This window comes from Nannospalax galili, unplaced genomic scaffold, assembly GCF_000622305.1.
Source record: "Nannospalax galili isolate Female #2095 unplaced genomic scaffold, S.galili_v1.0 scaffold211, whole genome shotgun sequence".
NCBI lineage: Eukaryota > Metazoa > Chordata > Mammalia > Rodentia > Spalacidae > Nannospalax > Nannospalax galili.
The window spans coordinates 2,762,630-2,783,900 of NW_008329624.1; the positions used below are offsets into that span (position 1 = coordinate 2,762,630).

The 21,271-nt window shown below is 45.1% G+C and overlaps 1 protein-coding gene across 2 annotated transcripts in view; it reads left to right on the forward strand.

The window, feature by feature from the left end:
- Positions 1-19,280, forward strand: part of Zdhhc14 (zinc finger DHHC-type containing 14) — a 296,463-nt gene extending 277,183 nt beyond the window's left edge. Inside the window, exon 9 of one of the 2 annotated variants that reach the window (XM_008839432.3) lies at positions 18,038-19,280. In XM_008839432.3, coding sequence (XP_008837654.1) covers positions 18,038-18,439 — 402 coding nt within the window. In that variant the 3' untranslated portion in view covers positions 18,440-19,280. The remainder of the gene's footprint in view (positions 1-18,037) is intronic. The other variant, XM_008839433.3, reaches the window with a different exon arrangement.
- Positions 19,281-21,271: the final 1,991 nt, after the last annotated feature.

Below are 21,271 nucleotides of genomic sequence, written 5' to 3' on the forward strand. Positions count from 1 at the left end.
ATCATTGCTAATTTAAATTACTTTGAAAATAAGGAAAGAAAATTATGGCAAATGACTTATTTCAGAATCTCAGTTCTATTTTCTCTTTTTATTTATTATTTTTATTTTATGTGTATTAGTGTATTGCCTGCATGTATGTGAGTACACCCATGTCATGCAATGCCACAGAGGTCAGAAGAGGGCTTCGGATTCCCCTGGAACTGGAGTTAAGGACAGTTTGTAGTCACCACGTGGGTGCTGGGAATCGGAACCTGGGCCCTCTGCAAGAACAGTCAGTGCTCTTAACCGCTTATTATTTTTAGTTTATGTGTATGAGTGTATTGGCTGCATGTGTGTATACATGCAATGCCCACAGAGGCCAGAAGAGGGTATGGGATCTCCTAGATCTGGAGTTATAGATAATCCTTAGCCACCACGTGGGTGCTGAGAATCGAACCTGGGTCCTCTGGAAGAGCAGCAAGTGTTCTTAACCGCTGAGCCGTCTCTCCCGCCCCATGCCACGCGGTTGTTTTTATATGTTGCTGATTTACTTGCTCTTATTTTACTGAGGTATTTTATGTCTATAGTCATGCAGTATTCTGTAATGTCTTCTTCCTGTAAACCTCTTTGGTGTTGGAATCGGAGTGATTTGGGCCTTCTGGATTAAGAAGCATTTCTTCTAGTCTGTTTTGTTGGAGAAGTTGTGAAGAATGGGCATTAAGCCTTCTCTGAAGATGTGGGAGAATTCACCAGCGAAGTCTCTGGTCTCGAGTTTTCCTTCATAGGCAAATGTTTGCTCTCTGTTTTGGGGCTGTTCAGATTTTCTGCTTCTTGTTGGGTTAGTGTCAGTAGCAGGTGTCTTTTGGGGCATGTGTGCATCGCTATTGACCCTCCTCTCTTATGTCAGTACTATTTTATTTTGATAACGGATAAGCTGGGGCGGGGTAAGAGAGGACAAATAAAAATGGCAATAATTTGTAAACGTGGAAGGGAAGAGAAGTAGACAGAGACTTCAGTGAGATTAAAAAGCACACAGAAGGCTCAGCAGGTAAAGATGCTTCCACCTGATGACGCAAGCCTGCCTGAGTTCAATTCCCAGAATCCACATAAAGGTGGAAGGAGAAAACCAACCCCACAAAGTTGTCCTCTGACCACACATGTGCTGTGGCATACGAACACCCGGAAGCCCCAAAGTGGCAAGTTGGGATTTTTGTGAGGGGGAGTGTTGTTATTTGCTTTAATCTCTGTGTGTTTCTCTCATGTGTGTGAGGGAAGACACACACATGCCATGGCACACATGTAGACAATGTCAATTGTTGGTCCAGCCTTCCACCTTGTCTGAGTTGTGATCTCTCATTCACTGTGTGTGTGCCAGGCTAGCCGGCCCACGAGCTTTCAGTCATGTCCCATCTTGCTCGTCTTGCTCCCTCACTGGGACTGTAGATGTGCACCACTGTGTCCAGCTTCAGGAGGGTTTGGGAATCCAAATGTGGATTCTCACACTTGAGCAAGAAGTGCTTTACACCCTGAGCCATTTCCCTTAGCCCTGTTTTAGTGTCTTCTCAACATTCTATGAATGCACATCTTCCAGCTAAGAGAGCTGCAACCTTTAGCCAAGGGACTCCTGCGTGGGTTACAGGCCCCCTGCTGCCTACTTTACTTTCTTTCCCTTTGAGTAGTGTTAGGGCCAAGTGTACATGCCCAGCAATTTCTCAAAGTTGTTAAGATATAGAAAAATTAGGCAGGACGTGGTGGCGCACGCCTGGCAGAGGCAGGCAGATCTCTGTGAGTTCAAGGCCAGCCTGGTCTACATAGTGAGTTCCAGGACAGCTGGGGCTACAGGGAGACCTTGTCTCAAAAAGACCAAAAAAATAAAGATGTGGAAAAATTATCTACAGTATTTTAAGAATAACAAAATTCTTTGGGGCTATTAGAACATTGCTTTCATTTGACTTACTTTGGCTGCTTTAACAGAATTCCACCTATAACTATCACAAAACAATCCATCACAGCAGGACCAGCCGGGCCAGGCCAGCAGGAGCCCACAGCCTCCAGGCTGTCTGGAGTCTTATGTAGCCCTGGATAGCCACATCACCCCTCTGCTCCTTGGAAGGCTGCTGGGGCACTGAGAGCATCTGGCCAGCTGCTTGCCAAGCAGCCCATCGCTTTTATCTAATTCCCTTGTTTTATTTTTTATATATAGTTAGAACCTGCAATCATTTTTTTTAAAATCTTATGTTCTAATCCCAATGTGAAACAGACAAATCCTTTAATGTTGAGTTAGTCAGAGTCACAAAGTGAACTTCAAGTCATTTTGAAACAGAACCGAGTTTATTTGGCATAGAACCACACTGCTTTTAAGTGAGGTTAAGCTGAGGTTTCTTTCCTAATGATTGACAGAATGCTGTTGATATTTGCAAGGACCATCTTGTTCGCTGCAGCCTGAAAGATATCTTTACAGAGAACAAAAGTGAGGTTTAAGGGGCTGGAGAGATGGCTCAGTGATTGAGAGCACTGACTGCTCTTGTGGAGGACCCAGGGTCAATTCCCAGCACCCACATGGTGGCTAACAACCACCCATAACTCCAGTTCCAGGGGCTCTGATGCCCTCTTCTGACCACCACAGGTATTCCATGACAGGAGCGCACTTACACATACGCAATTTTCGTCTGCAGACATGCAAGAGGTATGCCTCTTCTAGGTAATTCTAAATCCAGTCAGGATTGCAGTAAAGATTAGCCATCACACTGTTCAGTCACACTTGTAGTGACACAAGGCCATGTTGTTTCCCACCACATATGCTTCTGTTTAAAAACTCTTGAGGACAGATATAGCTCCAGAGTAGAAAGGTTGCCTAGGGGCCATAGGTTCAAACCCCAGTGCTGTACAAAAAAATCCTTTGATTGAGCTAGGTATGGTGGCACATTCCTATACTTCTGTACTTGGGAGGCTGGGGCAGGAAGGTTATGAGTTCAAGCCTAGTCTATGCTATATAGTGAAACTCTATGAGGAAAAAATGTCCTAATTGGTGTAAATGACACTTTTCTGACCTGGACTTTACTGGGAACTGAAGAAACAACTTAGTATGGTCCAGTATCCCTCCCTCTGCCTGGTGCTCACCAGACTCCTAGTGCCGACACCTGAATCCAGTTAGAATCCCAAAGTAAGGCCCATGCATGGGTGATATGGTCCTGGGGGTGATTTTGTGTGGCTGTTTTGTGTTTTGTTTTTTGAGACAGGGTCTCACTATGTAGCCCTGGCTGGCCTGAAACTTGCTATGTAAGCCAGGTTGACTTGTATCTCACAGAGATTGTCTGCCTCTATCTCCAGAACGCTGGGATTAAAGGCAGAGCCACCACCCCCAGCCTCCTGGGGGTGATTTTAATAGGTGGCCAGCACTGAAAGACCATCACTGTAGCTGCAAATCCTCCTGTGCACTGCAGAGGTTCAGGTTACCTAGAATGACTTTAAGCCTTTTTGTTTTGTTTTGTTCTGACACAAAATATCTTTTCTCTTGAAAAACTTCATGTCAGCCTAGCTCAGCTAACACATGGTCTATTCAGAATGGTAACTATATGAAGGATTTCAACAGAATGTGCTAGAATAAGCAAAACAAGACTGCGCAACAGGGGACCTCAAAACAGAGCATTTAGACCAGACTCTAAAATGGTGGAGGTGGCTTCTGAGCTAAGTATTAAAAGATGACAGTGAAACAAGCACCAAAGGGCAGCGATACATTATCTAGCCTTCCATCACTATAACAAAATACCTGAGATTATTAAGCTATTGAAAGAAAAGGTTTGCCTTGGCTCACAGTTTAAGAAATCCCAATTCTTGATCAGTGGACATATTTCTTTTAGGTCTCTGGAGGGACTCTGAGGGCATTGAAGGGAAACATGGTAGAGCCAACTGCTTACTTCATGATAAGGAAGCAAAAGAGAAGAAAAGCCTGGGATCTCAGTCTCCTTCTTCAAGGGCACATTCCCAGTGACCTAAGGACCTCCCACTAAGCTCCTCAGCCTAAGATTTCTACCACCTCCCATAGTGCCACCCTGGGGACTAGTTCCAGCACATGGACTATGGGGAGGCACTTGACATTCAGACTATGGAGGGAGGGATGTTCGAAGCAGAGCAGATGCATGTGTATGTGGGGGCTTGCAGGAAGCAGAGACTACTGAAGATGCTGGAGCCAAAGAGCAGGAAGATGGTGTTGGGAGAGTATGATAGTGATCGAGATTCAAGAGAGGAGGCTGGTGAGGAGGTTCACATACCGCCTTGGTCCTTTTCAGTCAGCTTTGGTTTTGTTCTGTAAACAGCGTGGCACCATGAGCCACTGTGGAGCCTCATTTCAGAGCTTGATGCCTTCATTGTTTTCCTCTGGAATAGATGAGGACGACAGTAATGCAGGAGGCCCTGAAGTTATACAAGGTGGGGAGGGAGGCATTGGAGTCAGGGGAGGCTGTCACACAAGACCAGGTGATCTGGGGCTGGCCAGAGGTGGGCTCAGAAAAGAGGTGGCACAGAGGAGGTGATGTCATGTCTGGGGAAGGGAGTCTGGGAGCCCCCAGCCCTTTGCTGGGTGAGATGATGGTTCAGCTCACCAGTGGAAGCTCAGGAAGAACTACAGTTAGGGAGAGCCGATATGGACATGAGGAATCCAGGTGCCTGTGGTACCTAGAGATAGAAGGGAACACTAGGTGGGTAGTTGGATGGAAAGCTCGGGAAAGATTTCCACATGTCGATGAATAAATACAGTTGGTCGAAATTCACTTCGAATTCACTTTGAATTAGTGGACGTGTGAATCAATTTTACCATTTATCCTAGAAGTTTTCACCACTCTGGCATATAAAAACTCACTTGTTTTTCTCTGTGATATTAATCCAGTTTCATCTTGCACAGTAGCAGATTTTTCAAATCAGCATTTGTTCTATTTTCCCAGCTCTCCATCCACCTCTCTCAGCTCTGCCCTCACTAAGTCAGTCAAGTTTCCTGGTCTAATTGGATGTTAGTGAGAACAGCAGAATAGGAAATTCTCAAAGACAATGAAAGGGAAAGCTTTGCAAACAAACAGGTATGAGTGCTTACTGTGACACGGGTTGATAGAGAGCCCGGGGTGTGATCAGAGAACCAGCTCAGACCACTTGGGGCTCTGAGGTCCTAGACAAGTCGCTCCAAGAGTCTTCAATTCTGATGCTGTAAAACAGAAAGGAGACAGTGCTATTCATCCCCTGAACTGTACTTAGGACTGAGTGCCTGTCTACTGCATCTTTCCATCAGTTTACACTAGCATGTTATTACCAGCACATAGTAGGTGCTTATTAAAGTTCCCCTTCACATAGGTGAACGTTCCCCTCCAAGGGTTCACTCATGCATTGGAAGTCTTTATCAAATATCAGTCTGCCCCGCTCTCCTCTCCTCATTCATCTCTTCTCCAGTTTGGCCACATCTACAAGCAAAGTGTTCCATCCACCCTGGGTGTGGAACCAGAACTAGAGGGAAGTCTTCTTTGAGGCAGGGACCTGACAGAATGGCTCCTTGAAGTAATAGCTTTGGTAGGATCAAATTGGTCTTTGGACCAAGGGAGCGAGGCTGTGGCCGTTTTACCCACTGGGGGCTAAGAACAAGTGTGTGTGCACTTGCCAGGATGCCAAAAATATTGGGGTCCTGGAAAATATATATATAAGCTCTGAAAATATACAAACTACAAAATCAAAATTAACCAATGTTTCATTCTGAGTCATATAAATATATTGTCAACTTCGTTAATCCTTCCATTTAGCATTCATGGAAAGTTACATTTTAGAAATGATCTGTAGCTTGGCTTTTGCTTACCTGGTAAGAATTCCTGAGCACACATGTGATTTCATAGAAGTCATTTCCACTTACAAACTAAGTGGCTCATAGAAAAATGAGGAGGTCTTGTCCCTTGGGAGCCCCATGTCCTTTCTGTCTCACCAAACTGCCTTTGCTATGAGGATCCCAGGTTGGCTCTGTGCTTGAACTTGTAAGAAATCTTGGTCTCGGGGCTGGAGAGGTGGCTCAGCGGTTAAGAACACTGTTCTTGCAGAAGACCCAGGTTCAAATCCCAGCACCCACATGGCAGCTAACAACTGTCTGTAACTCCAGTTCCAGGGGATCCAACAGCCTCTTCTGTCCTCTGTGGGCATTGCACAACACGGGTACACCTACCTACATGCAGGCATAACACTCATATACATAAAATAAAAATAAGATTTTTTTTAAAAAGAGAAGAAAGAGAGAGAGAAAGAAAGAAAGAGAAAGAAAGAAAGAAGGAAGGAAGGAAGGAAGGAAAGAAAGAAAGAAAGAAAGAAAGAAAGAAAGAAAAAGAAAGAAAGAAAGAAAGAAAGAGAAAGATCTTGCTCTCAAGGCTTCTACTGGCAGGAGCACCCTGGTGCATTACCACATTTTGGGGAGAAGCTGATATGTTTCTGTGTAGCCCCACATGTCATAACTAGGCTCAGGTGGTGAGCTTGGGATTCCAGTCCTGCTCAGTCTATGAGAGAAGTACCTGGTGCTCAGAGTTGGTGGCAGATGGAGTCTCCATTCTTCAGACTTCAGGCTGGGAGAGTTGAGCACCCCATCAATGACAGAGGATTTCAGTGACCATCAGATTCCCTGCTGGTGCAGAAACATCCTTGACCCTTCTGTCTTATCACCATACCAACAGTGTTCCATTCTATGGTTTGCTTGTTGGCTATTTAAGCACCTAGAATGAATCTTTATGGTTTTCATCTCTCTGTGCTGGAAGTGCCAGGCCAACAGGACTGAGGAGAGAGCACAGCCCTGTTCAAGACTGGCACTAGGCTGAGCTCTCACCTGCTCTCCTCTTTCCATTCATGCCCACACCCATGTGTGTTTACCATTTCCATAGCATAGCAGCCATGACCTCCCTTGTGCCCAGCATGGATAACCCCAGGAGACTAACAGCAGCATTACCTCCATTTTTTAGATTAAGAAAACTGAGGTGCACAGAGCTTAAGAAATTGCCTAAGGGGGCTGGAGAGATGGCTTAGTGGTTAAGAATACCTGCTGTTCTTCAAGAGGATCTGGGTTCGATTCCCAGCACCGACATGGCAGCTAACATCCATCCATAACTGGTTCTAGGGGATCCAGCATCCCTCTTCTGACCTCCACAGGCATTTCACAATACAGGTGCGCTTAAATACATGCAGGGGAAACACTCATACACATAAAATAAAAATCATAAAACATTTAAAAAAGACATTGCCTAGGGAAAATTTCACAATTTGACCAGAGTCCCTGCTCTGAACCCTGTGCTATGTTGCACCCCAGTGGTGAACCATGGAGAGTTGCCTGTGTGTGAGAAGGGATTTTCTCCCATGCTCTTTCAGCCCCTACAACCTATATCCTTACTCTCTCCCCTATGAAAATCTACTATTGGGAAAAGATTTATTACCAATCATTTGTACCCTGTGGGAAATTTAAGTCAAATTTCAGGAATAAGTGAATTTCAATTATAAATAAATATTTTACCCTCAATTGAAAACATTTCAGAAGAGGGCTGGAGAGATGATTCAGCAGTTAAGAGCACTGGCTGCTCCTGCAGAGGACCCAGGTTCGGTTCCCAGCACCCACATGGCAGCTAACAACCATCCATAACTCTGGTTCTAGGTGATCCAACATCCCTCTTCTGTCCTCCACAGGCATTTCACAGTACAGGTGCACTTAATCACATGCAGGGAAAACTCACACACATAAAGAATAAGTAAGTAAGAAACATTTCAGGGGGCCTGAGAGGGTAGAAATAATGCAAATGCAATACTCATGTATGAAACTCTCAAAAAAAAAAAAACTTTTAAAAAGCATTGCAAACTGGGCATAGCGGTACATGCCTGAAATCTCATCACTTGGGAAATGGAGGCAGGAGAATTGGAATTTCGAGGTCATCCTTCATCCTCAGCTACATAGTGAGCTTAAAAGGCCAGTCTGGGCTATAATGAGACCCCATCTCATAAAAAGGTGGGGAAGAGGAAGGCTAGAAAGATGACTCACTAGGTAAGAGCATTTGCTGTGTGAACATGAGGACCTGGGATCAGGTCCCAGCACTCATATAAAAAGCCAGGTGTGGCTATGCATGTGCTCCTCTAACCCCAACCTGTTGAGTGGAGACAAGAGGATTGTTGGGGCTTTCTGGCCACCAGCCTACTTCCAGTTACAGTGAGAGACCATCTCTCATTGTAATAAGCCAGCGAGTGATAGAGCAGGACACCCAATGTCCTCTGGCCTCAGCACATGCACTCACAGATGCACACATGCATACACCACATACACACACGTATGCACGCACAAAATAATTCTGAATTTAAAAATAGTATACAACAACGATTGAGTGTTTCAGTGCTGGTCATCCATCACTATAGCCCCAGTATCTACAGTCATCCCTGATAACTGGTTTCAGTAATGTTGGTTGAGAGAGTGAATGAATGCAGTTGAGATTAATGACTTTGTATCTGACACTTCACTCAGTCCTTTGCACACATTTGCATCTCATTTAATCTCTCAAAGGTGAGGTGTTAAAGAGAGACCAAGTGTGAGCGTTCTAATTGTCCCTTTAAGGGAACTGAAATTTTTCAGTATTAAGTATATGACATAGCTAACCAGTGGCTGAGCTGAGGTTTCATCCTTGACAGTCTGACTCCGTGAAAAGTGCTCTCCTTTACCACCCTACCCAGATTCTTCCAGGGGGAGGCAGTGGCCTGAAGGCTCCTCCCAGGACTGAGAAAGTCACACCCACAAGCCCTCTCTGCAGATTATTCCTCTGTTATAATCATAAAGCCAGGTCGTGGAACTGAATGTGACCTGCCTACAATCTGTCCTCCAGCTTGACCAACTATTATCTATTTATGGTAGTTAACATTGATTTCAACTTGACTGTATCTGGAATCTCCTAAAACACACCTTCAGGGATTGCTTGGGTTAGGATAGCCTCTGGGCATGATGTGAGGGGTTGTCTTGATTACGTTAACTGAAGTGGGAAGACCCAGTAAAGGAGGGCAGCCCCATTCCCAGAGCTGGGGTCCTGGACTGCGGGAAAGGGCAGAAGCTAGCTGACGTGAGTGTTTATCTCCTGATGTGTGATGCAGACACAGAGCATGTGACCGGGTGCATTGTGCTCCCAGCTTCCCGACTTTAATGGACCATCCCCTCAAACTGTAAGCTGAAAAAGACCCTTCCACCCTCAAATGGCTTTTGTCTCAGCAGCCAGAAAATAGCTAATCTGCTGCCATCCGCGGTCAGTTCCTACTATTGCAAATGTCAGTGTTAGTAAATGATAAATATTAACTTTTCCTCTCCACATGCTTCCCCAATCCACTATTTACATTTCAGACTAGTGTAGTGGAGATTGTCCTAAAGAGTTAGAGTTATACCCATGGACACTTATCAGCAACCAGGCAAAAATCCCTGTGCTGGTCCACAAATGAGCGCCTCTATTACACTGCTCAGAGTATGTTCAGTTTCCTTAGGTCTAAATCTTACTGTTCATTGTATCAAGGTACTTTGAACTATTATTCATCTAGTCATTTCTTTCTTCCTCAGTGTCATTCTGTTTTGTCAAGAACCCCCCTTATTAGAACAGAGGACAGGTCCCCATGGCCCTGAGCACTTTTCTTCAAACTCTCTCGGTTCTTCAGATCGGGTCAATCCTTTTGATTTCTCTTGGTGTCGACCAATTCTTTCTTCTGCTGTCTCTACGGCTAAACTCACCCAGGAAACTTTTCATTTTGGTCATTATACTTTTTACTTCTATATTTTTCTTTTGGTTCTGTCATGTTTTCCTATTTCTCTGTGTGTCTATTCATATTTTACCGGTCAGTGCACATTTTGGACAGTACAGTGTTGACTCTAGATTCTGTTAACTTCCTTTGAAGAATGATTGAATATTCTAGCCAGCAGTCCAGTTACTGACTGATCACCTTGACCCTTTATAGGGTTGTATTATACTTGGTTTGTGTGGGATGATGGAAGGTCCATGGACCTTCTCAGGTCCCTCCTATCTGGAGACCCTCAGCCTCCTGATGCTGTCTGCTATGAAGATTGTGTAGGGCTTCAGTTTTCCGCTTTGTTAGTGAGAGGCTGGGGTCTTACCTTAAAGCACGGTTCTTACACCTAAGGCATTGCCCTGCTGATGTCTTAGCTGGATATCAGGGATGGTAATGGGGAATGTTAATTGTTAATGAGATCCATCAGCACAACCTTTCTCAGCCTCTAACATTTCTCTTCATCTCTTGACTTCATTGTGGGTACTGACTTGTAAGCCCTGAGACAGAGGGCACAACCCTATACTCCATGTTTATCAGAGATCCGCTGGGTCCCCTCTGCACAGTGTCCTCCCGTCCAAAGTGCTGACCTTACAGATCCAACCTCTAGCATCTGCATAACCTGACCTCTGCTTTCCTATGCAAGAGGAAAAGTGCACCTCAGGAAACAGGCAGTGTTTTAGTAGATATTATCCATGAACACCAAGAAAGATCTAAAGAAGTGGTCTAATCTGAAAAACTGAGAGACAGTCTGAAGAAAATAAGCTTTGAGCCACAGGGACTTGTCCTTTGGGCCAGTTATAAATGGTCTAATTTGTATAATTGGAGGCCCTGGAAGAAACGAAACCAGACAACTGAGGCAGAAAACTGTATTAAAGACATAGTAGCCAAAAGTATACCAATCCTATAGGAAACAATAATTTTTAGGCCCAAAGAACTTCCATGCTCTGGCTTACCGTCAGCTCTCGGGAGATTCGGTTGGTGCTGGAACTCACTCTGTGGGTCTCTCCTCCTCAGAAGTCACAGTCTTGCATAGTCTACTGCAGCTTAACACCATTTTCCTCTGGTTCTGGATAGCTCTGGGCACAGGGTTCCTGCCAGTCCAGTTTCCATTACCCACCACTCCTGGGAGTTGAAGCCTTGCCTCTGTGATTAAAGGACATGTCACAGCCCATGTTCCCAAATGCCCAACTACCTACCCTCCCAATAATGAGTGTCAGACAAAGGATATGACCACTCTGACCAAAAAACATTTGCAGGGCCTGCTACCTCAAAGGAGAGCATCTGGGGGCACTCGGCTCCAGCATCAGACTCGATACTGAACTTCTCAGACAAGGGAAAGGTAGGCAGAAAGGTTTCTTTAGCCAAATTTGTGCCCATCATTTTATTTCAAGACCAATGTCCAGATCAAAACAGCATTTCCTGTGTAATAGAGAAAGCACACTTAGGGGCTTGATAAGATGTTTCAGCAAGTAAAGGAATTTGCTGACCAGCCTGATGACCTGAGTTCAATCCCCAGGACCCACATGATAGAAGGAGAGAACCAACTCCTGCAAGCTGTCCTCTGACCTCCACACGTGTGCTATGATACACATGTGCACACACATGCACACACCTGTAAGAAATAAATGTAAACAAATGTTTTTGGAGCACTAAAGAAACAGAATTTTACTGTTTTTATTTTTATTTTCTAGTCTTTTTGAGACAGGGTCTCTCTGTAGCCCCAGCTGGCCTGGAACTCACTATATAGACCATGCTACCCTTGAGCTCACAGAGATCTGCCTGCGCCTGCCTCCTGAGTGCTGGGATTAAAGGCATGTGCCACCACACTCAGCAAGAAACAGAATTTTAGAAACTAGATATTATAGGTTTAAAAGTCTTAGATAAACACTCTGATATTTCATGTCAGAAAAAAAAATGGATGCATATTGATAAGAAGCTCGCACTTAAGTGCCCCTGTGGTTCTCCAAAATGGGGACGTCCCCCGTGACTTAGCACCTCATGTCAGTTGGGGAAGGTGATGGTTACTTAACACCTAAGTGATATTCCCTAAGCTACAGATTGCAAAGGAAGAAAATGTTAGAGAAAGACCTTGCAGCTTTGAGGTGGTGCGTGTCACTGCAGGCCAAGTTCTGTCATCCCAGCTCCTGGGAAATTCTGAGGAGACCAGAAAATAAAAATAAAAAATAGTAAAATTCTGTTTCTCTACTGCTCTGAAAACATTTGTTTACATTTATTTATTTTGTGTGTGTGTGCACATGTGTATCATGTGTGTGTGTGTGCACATGTGTATCATGGCAGGCCGCAGTGCTACCTGAGGCTCATGTCTTCAGTATTCCTATTTTCCAGGCTATTGACTTTTATTGTTGTTGTTACTATTCTCTATGTGTACACAGTCATGACATCCAGCTACGGGCCAGCTCTTAGTGCACAGATCTCATCAGATTATTAATAAATAACTGAAGCTCTGTATTGAGTCAGAGTCAGTATTTGTATTTATATTTGGAACCATGTTTTAAGAGCAAAGATACCAACATACTACATATTTGTTGGGATTTTTAAAATAACTTTCTAGAATTTAACCTAATATTTAAATATTTTTATTTATTTTTTTATTTATTTATATTTATGTGTATGAGTGATTTGCCTGCATGTATGTTAAATGTACCACATGCAAGCAATGCCCGTGGTAGCCAAAGGGTGTGTTGGATTCCCCTGAACTGGAGTTTACTAGTTGCCATGAGGGTGCTGGGAACTGAGCTCGAGTCCTCTGCAGAAGCAGCCAGTGCTCTTAACTGCTGACCCCGCTCTCCAGCCCTTTACCTAATATTTTATATCACCTTGTTAGACTTCAGATCTGAAATGGTCCCCCAAAGGCCCATGTGTTCCAGACCTGATCCCCAGCCTGTGGTACTAGGGGTGACAGGGGTGGGTTTGAAGCTTTAAGAGGCAGAGCCTAGTTAAAGAAAGATCATTGAGAGTGTGCTCTTGAAGGGGATAATGGGGCCTCAGTCCCTTTCTCTGTTGGTATCTGGCTGCCATGAGGTAAGCAGCCTTTTCTACCACTGTACCACTGTGTTCTCAACCATCACGTAGCATGTCACCACAGGCCCAAAACCACAGGGCCGAGTGACCATAGACCAAAACCTCTGAAATCATAAACCACAATAAACCTTTCCTCCTTTTACAGTGATTCTCTCGGGTATTTTGTCATAGTAATGGAAAACTAACCCTCCTTAATCCAGTATCAAGACAAGACTAGCAGTTCCACTATCTGTTAAACTAGGGCTGCAGAGGCCTCTGTGCAGAATCTGAAAAGTCAAACACAGTAGGGCACAAAAGTAACCCAAGCAAACTTAAACAATAATGACTCTCTCATCCTAACCTCAGTCTACATTTTAGGTGGGCTCTGGAAGGTTGTAGCAATCTTCTGACTGTAAATGTACATTCACAAGACAGGGACTTACAGACATGCAGAACTAACCCATGCCCAGCTCAAACACTTCCAACAGAATTAGAGCAAAAGCTATAAGGAATTTCATCTGTTACTGATTTGTACATAGACTAACTAGGAAACTCATAGCTTTTTCTAAAGCAACACTTCATCTGTATACTAGGTTTACTTCAGATAAGAAGTCAGTCAGTGGTCAGTGAGATAGCTCAGTGAGTAAAGGTGCTTGCTGTACAAGCCTGGCAGCCTGAGTTTGATCCGCAGCACCTGGGTAAAGGTGGAAGGAGAGAACCGACTCCACAAAGTTGTTCTCTGATCTCCACACACACACTGGCACACATGCACACACATACACACACACACACATCATGTACTCATATAATAATAAATAACTCAGCCATCAGAGAGTAAAATATGTTCCAAGATGAGCAGTTTTACTTGAAAATCCACAGAAACAACAGTTAATGATCTCTATGGTTTTTTTTGTTTTTTAACATTTTCTATTTTCTTTCCCACATTTGTGTGTGTGTGTGTGTGTGTGTGTGTGTGCACACGCAGAGGTCAGAGGACAGCTTAGAGGAGTCATTTCTTTCCCTCCACCACGTGGGTCCCAGAAATGGAACTCAGTTGTCACACTTTACCCACTGAGCCATCTCACCAGCCTTCTATGATGTTTTTATTTTACTTTGGGCTTTGAGATAGGGTCTTCCTGTATCCCCAGCTGGCCTGGAACTCACTATGTACACCATGCCTGCCCCAATCTTAGAGATCCTCCTGCCTCTGCTTCCCAAGGGCTGGGATTAAAGGCAAGCGCCACCACGCCTGACTTCTATGGTGTTTGTAAACTTCAGCATTAAGTTCTAATCCTATGCATTACATCCAAACATCTGAATCCACAAACTTATTTGCTACTGAACCAGGGGTGCTCATTTGGCTGGTAGATGAGCAGTTAAGGGACTTATCGTGGACAGAGCAGAAGTCCCCAAGTTCCTGACAGGCAGTGAGTCTCCCTGCTGCCAGCAGAAAGTTCAGAGCCAACTTCTACTTCTGCTCTAGTGCCATTCAGCATTTCACGATTTTTTATCTAAAAACCGCCCAGCAATGTCATAAGCTGCAACGCATTAGTATTTGATAAACGCAACCCTGAAACAGGTTGTTTGGGTAACGAAAATGTGAGTTTTTATCCTTGTATTGTTCATGTAGATTAACTGTCACTGTCAGAAATCTGGATGCTTAACTTTTTCCTCTTAATATTATATAACTGCTTAGATAAATTCAAATAAATTTCGCGAGAAACTAGTGGTGATGGCGCCCTCTACTGGTGGAAGGTAAAAGTTCCCAAATGAAAAGCCAGGAAGGCGGGATGACAGAGAGAGGTTCTAGGTGATTAGAGCGGAAGGAAAGACAGAAAGAAGTAAGTGGGAAATAAGCCTATCAAAGAAAAAGGATGTGGGAAAACGAAGAAGGCATGAGGTCAAAGGGAAAGAAAATCAGGTATACAAATCACAAAGGCTGGGGGCTGGCAAGACGGCTCAACCAGTCAGGATGCTTACGGCCCGCCTGAGGACCTGAGTTCGATCCCCAGCACCCAGGTGGTGGAGGGAGAGAGCCCGGAAGTTGTCCTCTGAAGTCCGCACATGCACTGTGGCACACACACACAGAAATAGATGTAATTTTAGTTTTTTTTTTAAATCAAGAGGAAATATGAGTTAGGAGCAAAGGTTAAAAAGGAAAAAAAAAAAGACTAGAAATCTCATTAGTCATCACCATAGTAACCCTGAAAACACTGGTAATTTTCCAGATCCAGAAGATTCTCAAACAGGAATCGTAACTGTGAAGGTTTATCAACTTACCATCCTTGGAATTTTGGCAGTGTGGAAATGTAGAAAAAGTCTGGCTTTTTAAAAGTGTGTGTGTGTGTGTGTGTGTGTGTGTGTGTGTGTGTGTGTGTGTGTAATTGAATCATTTGATTCAATTTTTCTGAGATGTTCAAAGCAGATAATATTTATAGTACAGAAATTATGCAGAGTCCTTGTGCAGTCATTGGTTAGTATCTGATGAGACCCCTATGCCCTGTTCTAAGCCAATAGGAGATCGATATGGGCAACACCCTGCAGAGAGCCTGGGCCTCTATGTCCCATCTTCTAAACAGAAGTCTCTTTGAACGTAGCACCTGCTTTTCAGAATCACAGAGACGCTGTGGTTTCTACCTTCCAGTTCACAGTCATAGAACCCGTGCTCACTAGAACCACATAACCCTAGAGGAGGGCTGAAGAGGCTGATAAGGCGCATAAACACAGCTCCAACTGCCAGAGAAAGACCCACCCACAACTGTGCTCAGCCATCTTTCAAGATGTTTAAGCAAATCTATGCTGAAGAAGCCCTTAAATGCAAGGTTAAAGCAGACACTTGGAAAGATTTCTAAGTGACTGTGCAGGTTTGTGTGTGCATGTCTGTGTGTGTGCAGGTGTGAGCGGAGAGGTGGGTGCATGTGGAGGCCACAGGTCAACCTCAGGAGCTGCTCCTCAGGTGCTGCTCACCTTGTTTTATGAACAGGGTCTCCCACTAACCTGGAACTCACCAAGTAGACTGGGCTGAGTAGCCGATGAGTTAAGAATCCCCATCTCTGCCTTCCCAGCACTGGGATTACATGTGTGTGCCACCATGCCTGGCTTTTTTTGACTTAAAAAAATTATTTTCATTTTATGTATATGAGTATAGTGCCTGCATGTATGTCATGCAGTGCCCTCAGAGGACAGAAGACGGCATCAGATCCCCTGAAACCCGAGTTACAAATGGTTGTTAGCTACCAAGTGGGTGCTGGGATTCGAACCTGGTCTTCTGCAAGAACAGCCAGTGCTCTTAACCAATGAGCCATCTCTCCAGCAGCCTAGATTTTTTTTTTCAATGTGAGTTCTGGGAATCAAATTCAGACCCTAGCACATAGCAAGCATTTTATTAACTCAGCCTCTCCCCAGCCCAGGTTTTGTTTTTTGGGTTTTTTTTTTTTTAATTCAGTGGCTGAGGCTAAACTTTTTTCTCCCATTTCTTTATACTTTCCTTGGTAGCACCAAGTGTCATCACGATGAACTATAAAGTTTTTTCAGTGGGGACCCAGGCAGTGAAGCTGACACTTTGAACAGTCTGAACTGTTTTTAGCAAACCATAAATTTGCATGATAAAGCACCAAAGATCTGGCTGCAGGAGAGGGTGCAGGTGTGGGGGCCTGCCTTGCTCCAGGTGTGCTCTCTGAGAAAAAGAAAACCGTATACAAAGAATGAAGCCTTGGAAGGGGGATTGTTTGCAAGGAGCCCTTGCCCTCAACTTCCTTCTCCGGGTGGTGGCCCACCTCCAGGCCTGGGTTAGTTGTTTAAAGTCATCAAAGGGATATCTGTGGCTGGATATCTAAGAGGACACATCACAGTCCAAATGAACTTTGCTGCCCGCTGTTGGCAGCCACATTGCACCATGAGGTTCTGATGGGTGCCCATGAGCTCAGCTGCCAGGCTTAGAGGGAGAACACCAACTGGGGAAGAGAAAAAGGGTAAATGACAACTTGTGGAGTCAGTTCTCCTTGCATCATGTGAATTCCAAAGATTGAACTCAGGTCACCAGGCTTGCACGTCAAGGGCCTTTAACCCACTGAGCCATCTCGCCAGCCCCTAACTTTACCATCTTAGCCATTTTGAAGAGTACAGAGCAGTGCTGTGGTCATATCCATGTTCTACAGATGTCACCACCCCATCTCCAGACCTTTTACACTGACCCTCTGTCCGCATGAAGCAGTGTCTCCCATGGCCCTCACCACAGTCCCTGGCCACTGTTCTGCCTTTCGTAAAAGGCAGAGGAACTCACGTCAGCAGACACACACAGCATTTGTCACTTTGTGACTGGCTTGTTTCACTTAGCACGGTGTCTCCCAGGTCCAGTCATATAGAAAGTAACATGTCAGAATCCCCTTCCTTTTCAAGGCACAGAAATATCCTATTACGTGGATATACCACATTTCGTTTGGGCCTTCACCCATCGCTGGGCACTGGGTTTGTTTCCATATTTGGGATTATGAATAACCATGCCAACATGGGAGCATGTTTAAAACAATATGGCTTAAAAAGTGGTTCTCAGGTCTGGAGAGATGGTGCCAAGTAAGGTGCTTGCCACGAAAGTATGAGGACTGACTGGAGTTTGCATCCCCAGGACTCACTTAAATGTTGGGTGGGTATAGCATCCACTTGTAATCTCAGTATTCAGGAGGCAGAAACGGGATCCCAGGAGAATGCTAGCTTGCTAGACTAGTCAAATTGGTGAGCTCTGGGTTTGGGTGAGAGACCCTGCCTCAATATATAAGGTGGAGAGCCATAGAGGAAGACACCTGACATCAACCTTTGACCTCCATGTGCACACTCACACGTGTGCACAAATGCATACACACTTGAATACACATCACACAGGAATACACATGAAAAACAAATGGTTCTCAGCCTACAAAAGGCAGTTGCCTCAGATTACTGTAAGTGGGAAAAGCCTATAACTCTGCCTCCTTCAGAATGAAGGCCTTGAGCATCACAGCCTGTGGCTGAGGTTACATCCTGGAGACCCGGCTGCTGGTGCCTCATCTGAGCAGTTTTATCTGCATCACAAGTTTGCATGCACTATGTGCTGGGGGGGGGGTCTCTCCTTGATGCGGGCTCCTGCCTCTGCCTTGCTGACATGTCACTAACTGGTTCTCTTTTCTCACACCCTCCCTCCCCATCCCACCTCCATGTCCTCTCTGCCTTCCTTTTTCTGGCTCCCTCTGCTCTCCAGTGCGACCAAGACCAGTGCATTCAGAGCACCAAATTCGTTTTGCAGGCCGCAGCCACTCCCCTGCTGCAGAGCGAGCCCAGCCTCACCAGCGAGGAGCTGCACTTGCCCGGGAAGCCGGGCCTGGGTACACCATGTACCAGCCTGACGCTGGGCCAGCCCACACCACCCTCCTCTATGCCCAACCTTGCTGCCGAGACCACACTATCAGACATTTTGCCTCTGAAGGAGGAGCATGGGGGCCACCAGTTTCTGACCCCAGATGAGGCACCCTCACCACCACGGATGCTGGGGGCCAGCAGCCCCCTGACACATAGCCGCACCATGCATATGCTGGGCCTGGCCAGCCAGGACTCACTGCATGAAGACTCTGTGCGGGGCTTGGTGAAGCTCAGCTCCGTGTGACCCTCGTGGCCAGCCCTGGGACCATAGACCATGGGAGCAAGCAGAGAGGTGTGCCCCATAGCTGTGGAGATGGCAGCCCAGGTCCAGGGCACAAAGAACGGCTCAAAAAGCTAACAGGGAGCCCCTCGTATGACAGAGGGTGGGCTCCAGCTGCTCACAGCTGCTTTATCTCGTTTCTTCTCCACTCAGAAACAGTTGACAAAAAATAATGGACATAGCCAAGTGGCCGTTTCGTTTGGAATCTTCAGGGTGAGCTGAGGGAGGGAGGACCCCTTGCCAGGGATGCAAAGAGGCTGCATGGATTCAGCCCCTATTCTGCTGTTCTTGGGACAGACTCGCAGAAGGTTTCTGACACTTGTGGCCAGACTGAAATTGCATTTAATGTTATACTACTAGTCAAGATAGACACGCCATTCCATTTGTTAATTGAAACAAAAAATCCTAAAGGGAAAAGCCGGCCAGACATGAGGTTTGCATGCCACGCTACATCTGTGTTACAGTGGTGTTGGCATTCCAGAGGAGATGCTGCTTTGTTTTCCTTCCTTTCTCTTTTAATTTTGTGGAATTTTCCAGTGCTGTTTTGTCAGAAGACAGTGCAACAAACCAATCCTAAGGGACAATGCCATCTCAAGTGGTTTATTGGGCTTAGCTATATGTGAACAGGTGTCATCTGCTGCAGAGGGCTGCTGGGGTCTGTCTTGGCCTGGACAGACATTAAATCTTCTGTCAGTGCTTAGATGGGGTGTTGTGTTGTTCCACTGTGCCCCAGTCCTCACTTCCTGTGATCAACTTCCCATGGACAGCCAATAAAATGACATCCTCTGTTATTTTCTGATCTGCATACAGTTGTCCTTAACATCTTACATGAAAACAGGTCACTTGGATGACCCACCCAGAGTTTCGTTCTTTGGTTTTGGTGTTTTTAAAAAGCCAAAACTCGGATCTTCAGGTTGGGTACATGATTTTTTTCAATGAGAATTGAATATGCCAAGTGTCCCCCTTGACACAGGCCCCTTCCTAATCTCTGCTTAATAGATGCTTGACAGGATTTGTCCTGTACCTACAGATACATCCATGCAGTGATTATGTGTGGTAGGTAGAGGGAAGGTACCCAGGAAAAGGGGTGCTGTCTGCCTGTCACCCCCAGCTCCCTGTGGTGTTCATGTGTTGCCAATCTCAGAGGCACAGCTTGAGGTCCTGGTGAAGGTGTCAGAAATGAGGAGAAACCAGCCCCACATTGGGTCTGAGGTCACATAAATCACATTCTAAATGAACATGCATGAGAATGGGAAGAAGATAGCTGCTCTGTCACTTCATTTATCATCTGGGAGGGGCCAGTCTCTCTGGAGGCAGCAGCAGGAAACTCACCATCTCCCCAGGCTTCTTTTCCAATGCTACGTCCAAGTCCACAGAACTCAAAACCAGTCTTGCTTCTTAGGACCACCCAAAAGCAAGATGCATGGTGTCAATACAAGCATCCCCAAATAATGTGCATGTGAAGGAAAAGGCCGTCTCGCCTAGAAAGTAGAGATGGTAGTTTTACTTCGGATAAAACTAGTTCCATCCAGACCACACAATTGTTCTGAGAACTGCTGCAGAACTCCTGCTTGGACATCTTGTGCATCTTTACTCATACTTAACACCAGTGTATAGAATTGAAAAGGTGAGTTATATGAACCCACTTTTACTTTCTAGACCCTCCTAACTACTTGTTATTTAGGACAGAGCTTTCCTCATACAGACATACACACAGCCTATAAGAAGAGTGATAGCCCACAGAGGCCCTCCTACACCGTCCCTAACTATCTCCACCTCCCAGGAGAGGGTTGGGGTGATGAGAAAGGAAAGGTTGGCTCAGGCTTATTCTGGGGTCAAATGTGGCCTTGTCTAGTCCTAGTTTCTGCCCCTAGAAGAAAAGCCTGGTCTTTGTCCTGCCATTCCAAACACCCCTAATACTGAGATTGTTCATTGCCTGTGACCAGCACTTCTTCCAACATCACCATGAAAAAATCCAAGAAGCAAGGATTGCATGACATATTCATTTAGTACAGTTGGCCCTCTGGCTCCTGTTCTGTCTGTGGATCCAACCAACTGCTGATTTAAACTATTTGGGGGGTGGGACTTGTGTCTCTACTGTATGTGCATGGAGTTTTTTCCCCTTGTCACATCTCCTAAATACTATTTACATAGCACTTACGTTGTGTTAGATATTATAAGTCATCTAGAGATGATTCAAAATCTCAAGAGGATGTATGCATATCTATGCAGAAATTATGCAATTTTACATAAGAGATTTGAGCATCCATGAATTTGGTTATCCACGGGGTTCCTAGAGTCAATCCCCCAAGAAACAGGAAAAAAAAATTATTACCACTTATCAACTCCATGCTTTGTATATATATGGCACCATTTATCAAAGAGGGGTTTGTAAAAATGAATCAAGGTTATTCATAGTCAAGAGGGAAATTAACCTGAATGGGCCAATTTGCTAAAACAGTGGACATCATAAAACCCACAAAATGCCCATGGCTCTTTCCTTTGTGGCTTGGGATTAAGTGATTGCATTCTTAGGGGCTCCCCCTTCTGGGAGGCTGGAGAGGGGGTAGAAACTGCCATGCAGTGAGACAAGGGCTCTGCATTTCCCATTGTCTGGATCTGGATCCATCTAGTGTGGCTGAGTAGACCTTGGCATTTCTAAATGCCTCCAGGGAGTTAGCAATTGGTTGCATGCTAGCTAGAAAAAAATAAGATAAATATTTTACTATGCTATTACGGCTTGGACCATTAAAACACACACACACACACACACACACACACACACACACACACACA